The sequence below is a fragment of the Hemicordylus capensis genome, chromosome 10 (assembly GCF_027244095.1).
Source record: "Hemicordylus capensis ecotype Gifberg chromosome 10, rHemCap1.1.pri, whole genome shotgun sequence".
Classification (NCBI taxonomy): domain Eukaryota; kingdom Metazoa; phylum Chordata; class Lepidosauria; order Squamata; family Cordylidae; genus Hemicordylus; species Hemicordylus capensis.
In genome coordinates, this window is record NC_069666.1 from 433,086 (window position 1) to 443,528 (window position 10,443).

At 64.8% G+C, this 10,443-nt stretch overlaps 1 protein-coding gene across 1 annotated transcript in view; it reads left to right on the forward strand.

Moving 5' to 3' along the window:
* Positions 1–5,737, forward strand: part of ARPIN (actin related protein 2/3 complex inhibitor) — a 9,606-nt gene extending 3,869 nt beyond the window's left edge. Inside the window, exons 3-7 of the mRNA XM_053272481.1 lie at positions 391–466; positions 1,384–1,516; positions 2,520–2,726; positions 3,123–3,286; positions 4,097–5,737. Of these exons, the coding sequence (XP_053128456.1) occupies positions 391–466; positions 1,384–1,516; positions 2,520–2,726; positions 3,123–3,286; positions 4,097–4,105 (589 nt within the window). The 3' untranslated portion in view covers positions 4,106–5,737. The remainder of the gene's footprint in view (positions 1–390; positions 467–1,383; positions 1,517–2,519; positions 2,727–3,122; positions 3,287–4,096) is intronic.
* The last annotated feature ends 4,706 nt before the right edge of the window (positions 5,738–10,443 follow it).

A 10,443-nucleotide genomic window follows, 5' to 3' on the forward strand; every position in this document is an offset into this window, starting at 1 on the left:
CATTTCCTGAAACCCACCAAATTTAAAGCAAGTCGGAGGAAAAGTTGTGTTAAACTAATGTGACTGGGATGAAGGAAGAGGAAAGAAACAGAGTAAATAAAAACAATATTGGAAACTGGAAGAGAATTAGTAGCGGTGCTTGCCGCCTGGTTCTGTGCATGTGTACGCGGAAGCAAGTCCCGTGGGGTTCAGCAGCGCCCTTCCTCGGTTCAGGGTGCACAGGGCTGCTGCCGCCTGGCTGTGCACACGGAGAGGCTGGATCCTCCGTCTCCGGGAGCGCAGCTGCTCTGGCCCTTGAGCCGGGCGTCAAGCCGGGCCCGGGGAGGCCTTGCAGCCTGGCTGGGGGCTCCCTGGTGATGCCCGCTTGCGCCTGGCTTTTCTTTTCTGCAGCGGCAACGGGGTGTTGGTGGAAGGAGAACTCCTGGACGGCTCTCGGCACCTCATCTTGGACGCTGCTAACAGGAAGGTAAGGTTCCTCCTGGGCGTGAGCCTTCTTCTGCCCCTTGGCTTGCTGGGAGCGGCAAGGGCAGCGCGGGAGCCTATCATCTGCTCCTGTCTCGGGAAACCGAGGCACATGCTTGTGCTGCAAGCCAGAACCAGTGAATCGTAGCCCCGCCCCACTCCACCCCACCCCCGCCCCCGAATCCTGGCACAGGGTGGGGGTTAAAGAGCCGTAACATCATTTGTGGCACCTTCTACCCAAGCTGCAGTTCTCGGGATTTCAGACTGGTCACGGGTGGGGTTGGGCTCTGGGTGCGTGTGGGGCGACAGGAGGCAGCCCCCCAAACAGGAGAGGCTTTGCTGTAGACCATCTGCCTTGCCATGTCGTGTCTTGTGACCAGATCCCACTGGTGAGGCGTGCATGCACACATGCACACAGCTGATTCCAGAGGAAGGCTGCATGGAGCGATTCCTTTTTGCTAGTTGTGGGTAGAGTGTGTTCCTTCCTGTGCACCCCAGTGTGACTCATGCAAAGTCCTGCAGCTTTGGGCTGTGCAAACGGTGCTCTGAAAGTCAGAAGCTGGAAGGTGCAAGCTTGTTTTGTTTATTGGCGGGGTGTGTGTGAATTTTGTCAGTGGCCAGTGGGAGGATCGTTGGCTGCTGGCTGCCAGCACCTTCCAGTTTGTGACATCCCCGGGAACTGAGATGCTCCCAGCAAGATTCACCACTGGGGGGCGACTGCGGCCACCAAGAAGGGCTGTGTCTGCACAGCCGGAGAGTGAATCCCAGTGGCAGGGGAGAGGGTGCTGCCCGTGGGTGGGCTTCTCGGAGGCATCTGGGGGGCCCCTGTGGGAAACGGGGGGCTGGGCTACAAGGGCCTTCTTGGGCCTGATCCAGCCGGGCGGTTCTTGCGTTCTGATGGCTCCCCTTTCCGACTGCCAGGGGCGCTACTTTGTGCTGTACGTCAGGCCCACGCTCATCCATCGCCGCAGGTTTGACTCCGAGGGGCAAGAGGTGGAGCCCAACTTCAGCCAGACCCGGAAGGTGACCACGGGCTTCCTCATGGCCTCCTACAGTAAGCCTTTGCCAGGAGCCTTCCCGTGGCCGGCTTGCTTTGCTTGGGGAGGGGGCGTGGGCAGTGTTCCCAGGGAGTCCCCGGTGCAACTCCCAGCGTCCCGAGCTGCAGCGGCCTTTGGCTGGGGGTGATGGGAGTTGTAGTCAGCAGCATCTGGGAATCCCTGTTACAAGGGCCATTGGATGTGGGGCTCCATTTCTGCATTTCCAGAGCAGGCTGGGAAGTTGTCCTGCGTCTGCATCCGGGGGCTGAAGATGTGGGCTGCCTTGTCTGGGTGCAAGATGGCGTGTGTTGAGCCCGTAGCAGCTTGTCCTCACAAGCCAGAAGGAGGTGCTCTTGCCTGCAGGCTGGTCATTCCTGGGGTCAAGCTGCGCGGTTCCCCACACCGCTCTGCCTGAGGAATGACCAGCCTGCAGGCAGCGGGTTATCAGGTGGGGCGGAGGAGAGAGGAGCAGCCCAAGCCATCTCCGTGGGCACCCCCTGGCTTGTCTGGTTGTGCCCCTAAGGTGAGGAGTGCTGAAAGGCCTCCACCACCCCCCCGTGATCGGAGTCATCCTGATGCCAGCCTCTGAGGCCGGGTGGCCGAAGGGCCTTCCTGCTCGGGAGCCGGGAGCCGGGGCAGGCAGAACAGGCAAGGCCCGGCCTCCTCTGGGGCGAGGGTCCCGAAAGGAGGGCAGCCCCCCCTCTGCAAAGCAGAGGCCTGAAAGCAGCGGGGTTGAACCTCAGGGAGGTGTGTTTGCACTCCCCCCGTGGGGGTAGCAGGGGGGGACCCTCTCTGCCCTGGGGGGCTCCTCTGAGAAGGACGGGCATTCAACTGGGCCTAGAATCCTCCTCTTGGGGCCAGAGTTGGAGCTGCTGGCTGACTGCTAGCTCCCGGGCGCCTGGCTGTCTCCTCCCGAAGGGCTGGGAAGCGGAGTGCCTGCACACACCAGGGCCGGGGTTCCGGGCCTTTGTGCTGGGTGCCCTCTGACACCCCCCCCCCGTTCTCTGTGTGTGGGGCCAGAGGTGGAAGCCAAGGGCAGCACAGACCGGCTGACTCTGGAGGAGCTGGAGTGCCTGGTGGGGAAGCCGGAGCTGGCCAAGATGACGCAGCCCCACACGCCCAGCCAGGCCGTGGCCTTCTGGCTGCCCGAAAGCGAGATGGAGCGGATGGAGCTGGAGGTGGGGACGCAGGTCCGCCTGAAGACCCTGGGGGACAGCCCCTTCGTTTGTAAGTGTCCTTCTGGCCTGGCTGCCCTGGCGTTCCCCCCTGCCACGCTGCCCATCCCAGGGCCCAGCGTGCCAGACTGAGTCTGGCCGCCCCCCCCCCCGCGGCCCCTGCCCTGGGAGAGGACTCCTCCTGGGACCCGCCTCTTCCCTTGCTCCGGCCTCCGCCACTGCCCTCTCTGTCCCCCCCCCCCCATGTGCAGAATTAGATTGGTTCTGGGCGGCAGGATCAAGGCAGTGTGTGCATTCGGGCGGGGCGGGGGGGGTCCCTTCCCGATTCAACCTGAGCGGGACCTGAAATGAACTGAGCAGAGATCAGCCCGTGAGTGAGCATGCGCACGCCTCGGAGGGAACAACACTGGCCCCCGTTGCCTTCCAAATCCTCCTCTCCGCCTTCTAGTCTCCTTGGCTAAGCTGGAAGCCGGGACGGTGACCAAATGCAACTTTGCCGGTGAGCAGCAGGCTGGAGCGTCCTGGACGGACAACATCTTTGCTAACAAGCAGCACGGGGAGCTGGCTGGCGAGCCCCGAGGGCCCGGGGACGGCGCAGAAGATGCCGAGTGGGTATGTGATTGCTAGCGGGGGGGGGCGGGGGGGGCAGAACAGCAGCCTGGCTGGTCCCAATGATCTGGGGCATGGTGGTGGGCGCAGAAGGAGGCACAGCTGCCTCTCCTTTCCAGCAGCTCTGTTTGCTCCTCTCTCTCCCACCCCTCCCAAGAGCTGCACTGTCTGCAGGTTGGCCATTCGTCAGGTAGAGCTGTGCAGTGAACTGTGCAGCTCTACCTGATGAATGGCCAGCCTGCTGCAGCAGGGCTCTCATTCAGGGCAGGGCAGGAGAGAGAAGATCAAACAGAGCTGCTGCCGGGAAGCAGAGGCAGCTGCACCTCCTTTGCCGCCGCCCCCCCCCCGGCTCCCTAGGACTCCCCCCACTACTGGAGGAGACGGCTTCTCTCTGGCAGGAGGTCTCAGCCCGGGACTTGGAGGCTCCTCTCCGGGCCCAGCTGGCCTCTTCCTGCCAGTGTGAGGCTGTGCTGCTCTTCCAGGTTGCAGGGTCTGCTTTGTGTTTGCTACCAGCACGAGATCCACCAACCAGAGGCAAGCGCAGAGCAGCGGCTGAGGAGGGCAGGCCTGCACTTGAGGCGGGGCGGGGGTGTCCCTCGAGGAGGCTGCTTTCAGCGGCAGAGGGGGGGCCTTGCGTCCCACCCCTACTTCCTTTCCCCAAGTTCTCTTCTTTTCAGCCACTTAATTCAGAGGAGAAGCCGCTTGGTGGTGGGTCCTGTGGGGCCCCCTCTGGCCTAGAGCCGCAGGTGGGGACCCGCCCTGCGCAGCGAGGGTCTCTGGGGGTCACAGCTCTCCCTTGGCTGTCCCCTGCAGGAGGACTGAGCCCTGGGGGGCCCCGTTCCCGAGGACGTCTGTGGCTCGCGGCCCCGTCTCGGAGGCCTTGGTGTGCTCTGCCCTCGGTGGCTGCGTGGCTGGATCGTCTCTCTGCAGGGCAGCCCCTCCGGGATGGAGGTCCCTGCCCTGGACTCCGGATTCCTCCTGGCTCGGGGGACTCGGCCTTGGCCCCGCCGATGATGCTGGACTACAGTTCCCATCGTCCCTGGCTACAGTTACCTTCAGCCATTGTGGCTGGGCATGATGGGAGTTGCAGTCCCATGACGCCTGGGGAGTCGGCACCCCCCCCCCCGTCCTGGCTGCTTCCCAGCGACCTGAGGGAGGCCACACTGGCGACCTTTCCTTGTGACCGAGGGGTCCCTGCCTGGCTGTGGGCCTGGAGCAAGGGAGCCCCTGCAGCGGGGGGGGGGGGCTCTTCGGGGCACCCTCCACTCAGAACTCCTTGGAGAAGTTCCGGGGGGGGGCGGGGGGGCTGCTTGCATCCCGGGCGGCTGGATGCTGCCAGAGGCAGAGTGCCGGAGGGGCCCCTCCACCCCGGAGGGGGCGTCCCACCGAGGGCTCCCCTCCCATTCCAAGCAGCGGCCTGGAAACTGGTGCCTGGCCTGGCCGGCCGTTGCTGTGCCTCCCTCGGCCGGGCTCTCAGCTGCGGCCCTGGCCTCGCCTGGCCCACCTTGCATACCAGCTCCCCAGGCGTGGGTGACGGCAGACCCTCCTCCTCCTCCCCCCCCCCCGGGATGTGGGTGCCGCCCCAAAGGGAGCGTGTGGGCAGAAGGCCCCCGGCTCCGTCCCCGCGTCTCCAGCCAGGGGGCCGGTGCTGGGGTCGAGGCGAGGCCGTGGAGCTGCTGCCCGCCAGAGCAGGCAGTGCCGGGCGTGAGGCAGCAAGGAGCCGGAGCTGCTCTTGAGGGTCTCGGCTCTTCCCCGGGAGTGACTCCAGACCCCCTCGAAAGCCCTGCGCAGCTTCCGGGGGCCAGGCGGCAATCGCTGTGCGCCCCTGGCCTGGGCTGTGCTGGGGATGCCGCTGCCTGCTGGGCTGGGAAGACTGGACGGCCCCAGCCCTCCTCGGCTTGGCCGTTTCGCCCTCGACTGGCTTTTCGAGTCCTCGGGAAGGGCAAGTAAGAGCCCGGCCACTGTGGCTGGCTAACAGGTCAGGGCCAGGAGCGGAGTCCTGAGCCCCCTCCCCAGATGCCGCCGTGGGGCTTCTCCGGGCTCTTCTCTTCTGAGGGAGTTGGCTCCCCCCGCTCTGGGTGTGTCTGTCTGTGGCTGGACGGCCAGGGCCTCGCTCCAGGGCAGAGTCCCTGCTTGGCCTGCCCAAGGCTCAGCCCCAGGCGGCAGCATCTCCAGGTAGGGCTGGGGGGAGACCGCTGTCTGGACACCCCCCCCCCGCCCGGGGGGGGGAGCCACTGCCAGTTGGGGCAGTCTCTGCTGAGCGAGGCAGATCGGGGGGGGGGGGGTCCGCCTCAGTAAAAGGCCGCTCGGCACGTTGAAAAGGAAGCCCCCCCCCAGGCCCCCTAGAGGCCAGCGGCTGCTACTGCCGGGGCTCCCAACCTGTGGTGCTCCAGATGTTGCTGGACTACAACTCCCATCACCCCCAGCCTCAATAAATTGTAACCCCTGCACCAATCACCTCTGGTTCTTTCTCCACCTTGTGGCTGAGAGTGCAAACTCCAAGTGGCCTAAACATTTCTTTTCTGTTTGCGTTTCTATCCTGCTTTTCCTCCAAGGAGCCCAGAGCGGGGTCCGGGGTTATGTTTATTCCCACAACAACCCTGTGGGGTAGGTTAGGCTGAGAGAGAAGCGACTGGCCCAGAGTCACCTCCTGAGATTTGAACTCGGCACTCCCGGCTCCTAGCCCAGAACTCACCCACCACACCCAGCCTGCCTGGCTTGCTGCTGCAGGCTCACCCCTTTGGCACCGACTGGCACAAGTGAGTCATTGCAGACCAGTCACCACCAGCTGGATTGGCCTGTGATTTCCTCTTCTGAACGGTGAACCACTCTGGGAAAATGGGAAGCTTGAAAAGCAGTTTATAAATCAGAAGCGGCTCTTGCTAAGCGGCTCTGCCCCATCCTGCCCCCCCCCCCCCGGCGCGAACCAGAGCCAGAGAAAGGGCCGGCCTGCAGGCCGCGGGGGATTGGGGCCTTGGGTTTGCCAGGTGCTCTTGGGCAAGAAAGGAAGCCACCAGCAGCCCCTGAGCTGAAGCAAGCGGCTGGGGCGGGGCAGGGCGGGGCGGGCAATCTGTGGCGGAGGAAGGCAGCCAGCAGCAGGCTGAGGGCCGCGCGGTGTGGCGTGGCCTTCCCTGGCGTTGCCGCAACATCTTGCTTTACTGGGAGCTTGGTCTCTGTTGAACCGCAGCGCAGGCAGCGAGGGGGGTGTGAGGGAGAGAGAGAGAGAGAGGGCTGAGGAGGACCCCCGTGCCTGGGACCCAGCAGAGCTGCTGCCAGTCAGAGCTGGCGATCCTGAGCTGGCCGGACCAGCAGAAGGTGGGGGCTCTGCCACGGGCTCCCCCGCCCCCCTTTCTCAGCAAACTGGTGCCCCAGAGGATCCCAGCCAAGCCACTGGAGAAAGTAAACAAACAAGGGCACTTTTGCTCCCCGTCACTTGATCGGTGAGAAGTCATTGCAAGAGTGTGTGTCTTGACAGTGCATTCCAAAACTAGGACTAAAAACAAAGCCGGCTGCCAGTCTCAGGTGATTCATGTTCTTCCCTGTGCCCAGATTGCATCGCGTAGAAAGGAGGATTACGCAGTTATTTCTGGCCATCATGGCTCCAGCTTAGCTGGATGGCAGAACAGAAGCTCCTGCCCCTGACATTTGAATGGAGCTGTTGAGCAGCTCAGGTTTTGCAGAGCCCTTTATCCGCTTGCAAAGGAGCTCCAGCCTGGCCATCTGGCAGCAGCACAGGTCTTGCAAAGCTCGGGTGGACTGAGCGCCCAGGGCGGGGGGTGGGGCGGGAAGGAGGGCCGGATCAAGGCAGAACAGCCGCGCATGTGCACACACTGCCCCCACCCCAGAGGAGCTTGGCGGGGGCCGCACACGGGTGTCTTGATCCCAGGGAACCGGCCCTGCTCTTGCCACGCTGATTTTCATGGTCCCTCCGATGGTTTCGAAGCCTCAAAGAAGTGAAAATTTGGATAGGGCAAAAGTGAAATTGTAAGATCAGGTGTCAAACTGGGGAGAGGAGGAGGAGGAGGAGGAGGAGGAGGGAAAGGCAGCTGTCCCAGGGGGGCTTCTCCTGCTTGAAGTGGGGGAGTCGAAGGGTCTGGAGCTACAGGGGCTGTACTGAGTCAAGGGCCTGGGGCCCAGCAGAGAGGGGCCCTTGGAAAGGAGCCAGCCCCTGTGAGGCCCCGCTGGACTGAGCAACGCTGCCAGAACCCATGAAGGCTCCTTGTGCTGAGCCAGCCCATGAGGCCAGCCGGGGCGCAGGAGGGAAGGGGTCTTTCCCCTGCTCTGCTCCCCGGCTCCTTCCACCGTGGTCCTGGGACCTGCAAGGCGGAGGTGCTGCTGCTGAGCTGGGGCGGTGCATGTGCTCCCTTGGCACCTTTCCCCCCTGCCCACCCCCGCCCTTGGGGGAGAGTCTGGCGACAGAGCAGGAGATGCCCAAATGGCGGAGACCGAGGGGCCCAAAGGCAGCGGGCTGGCTGGCCCCGCTCCAGGTGGCCCCTCGGGAGGTCCTGCTTGTGAAATGGCTGCCAGCTGCCCTGGGGATGGAGAGGTCCTTCTGGACGGGAGCCTCCCCATCAGGGCAGTGTGAGTGGGGAGGAGCGCCTTCGGGGCCAAGGGTGCCGCCTCCTCCTCCTCCTCCTCCTCCACCTCCTCCTCCTCCTCCGTGCTTCCAGGGCACTCCCAGAACCAGCTCAGCCCGTTACCCAGCAGGAGGGCTGCCCCCAAAGGAGGCAGTGAGGGAACTGGGCGGCCTGGGGCTTGCCATCCCCAGACCACCAGCTCCTGACACACAGTCCTCTCGGTCTCCGCCACAGTGGCAAGGAAGGCCCTGGCTGGCTCAGCCTCCCCAGATCTGCCTGTGGCGGCTGCTGAACCGGCCGCCTCCTGGTAAGCCTGGCTGTGGCGGAGGGGTACGTGGGTGCTGGGAGGGTGCTGGGCCCACAGCAAAGCAGCGCGCAGAGGGCCAGGAGGAGAGGCTGTGAGCAGAGGAGGAGGACTCCTCCTCCTCCTCCGCAGGGGACCCCCAGGCCTGCTGAGGCACAAGAGAGAGCGGATCTCCAGCCCTGCCTGTTGGCCCACCTGGCTGCACACGCCGGATTGGGGTCTGGGCTGCAGCAGGAGGCCCTCCTCTGCCTCTGCCCCTGCCTGGCCGGCCTCACGTGCTCCTTCCCTGGCCCTCCTGTTTGGGCCGAGCAGCTTCCCTCGGCACTCTGTGTCCATGGAAAAACAGCCACCACCGGGCAGCCTCTTGGAAAGCAAACCGCTTGAACGGGCGGCAGGAAGCGCGCACCGGGGCCGTGCTGGGCCCTCCAGGCTCCTGTGGCACTTTGGGGTGCATCGGGGTGGCGGGGGGGGGGGGGCCCTTCTGCTGCCGGCTGGCAAGCAGGGATTGCAGGTCCTGCTGGCATTTGCTTTTGTGGGGCAGCAAGAACGTCCCGGCTCCTGTGGCAAGAGGCTGGTGGCGGGCACCGGCCGGGACTTCTTGCTCTCCTTGGCTTCTGGTCGCTATTCAAAAGGGAGGGCCAGAGCAGCCCCGGAGAGGACGCAGCTGAGCACCCCCGGAGAGAGAGGGCTGCCTTCTCCGGGTGGGTGGTCGGCGGGGCACTCCGGCCCTGGCAGGACGGCTCAGGTCAGGGCCCCGCCTGGGCCCTCCCTCCCCCCCCCCGCCTGAGCTATCTGGCCTGCAGGGAACTCTGCCGATCCGTGGCCCTGAGAGGGCCCATAAAGCAATCCAGCGGCACCACAGGGAAATAAACCCTGCTCTTGGTGAACACCTTATCTCGGAGGCTGCTGTGCCAGGCCTGTGTGGGCGTCCTCTTGCCCAGTGCCAGCTGCCATCAGGGCAGTGGAAATGGTGGGTTAGGGTTGGGAGGAACTCGCTGCTGCAGCAGAGCTTGACCTGCTCTGCTGGACATGGAGACACTTCCATCTGAAGCTCGTGGGGTGCTGGGCGTTATTCGTTTTTTCTTTGCATCTCTGTCCTGCTCTGCCTCCCGGGAGCCCAGAGGAGTGTACATGGTTCTCTCTCTCCCCACAACACCCCTGTGAGGTAGATCAAGCGGAGAGAGAAGTGGCTGGCCCCGAGTTACCCAGTGAGTGTCATGGCGGAGTGGGGATTTGAACTCGGGTCTCCCTGGTCCGAGCCCAGCACTCCACTGGTTGCAGGGCGCCTGGGCACTGCTGCCGGGGTTGGGCATGCCTGGGCCACACGGCCCACCTGGGGGCCAGAGCGATGGAGCCGCCCAGCCCGGCCACTTGGGCACCACCAGCGTCTCCTCGTGGGCTCCCCTCCTCCTCCTCCGCCCATCCTGTCCCTCTCCTCGGGTGTCTCTTGGATTCCAAGCCCTGGAGCAGGGCGGGGGCTTTTAAGCTGCACAGTGGCTGGAGCCCTGCAGGAAGCCAGTGGCTGCCTGCCGCCGCCGCCCCCCCCCCAGCCCCTTCTGGCTGGCTGGAGCCCCAGGAGTGCCTCCGAGGACACACAGGCTCTCTCCCCAGCCTTGCCCAGGAGGCAGGGAGCCCTTTGCCTCCCTCCCTGCACGGAACCGCTCACGGCCTCCTCCTGGCCTGGAGAGCTCTGGAACTCTCTGAGACTAGGGGAGGTGGGGCCAGCTCCTGCTCCAGGAAGCCCAGGCCGGCTGGGGGTTTCCCTGCCAGCCTGGTGCTTTGTGTCTGGCAGGACCTTTGCCCCCTTTTATGGGGTGCTTATCTCCTGCAGCCAGAGGCTGGGGAGGACGCCCCCACCATCAGGCACTGCCAGGCTGAGAGGAGAGCCCTGCTGGGTGGAGGACCCCCAGGGCCCAGAGGTGGGCTGGGGTCCTGGGGAGGGGGGAGGGCATCACCCGCTGGCCAGGTGCTCAGCCCCCCAGGGTGGGGAGGGGCGCCGTCTGCGGGCTGCCTGCTTCCCTGCTCTCATCCCCCACTGGGCAGGAAGGGACGGAGGAGTGCCGGCTGGTTTCCTGGTCTGCCCAAGAGCGGAGGAGAAGAAATCCGACTCACGGGACGGGTTCTGCGCTGGGTTTGGAGGCTGGCCGAGCTGGCCTCTCTCCAGAAGCTGCTCCGTGCTTCAGGCCTACCCACCCCATGGTCTGGAGAGTTAACTCCTTGCCTGCGGCTAGCAGGGCCTCCAGGTGCCCCCCTCAGATCTGGGGGGCACACAGATCCAG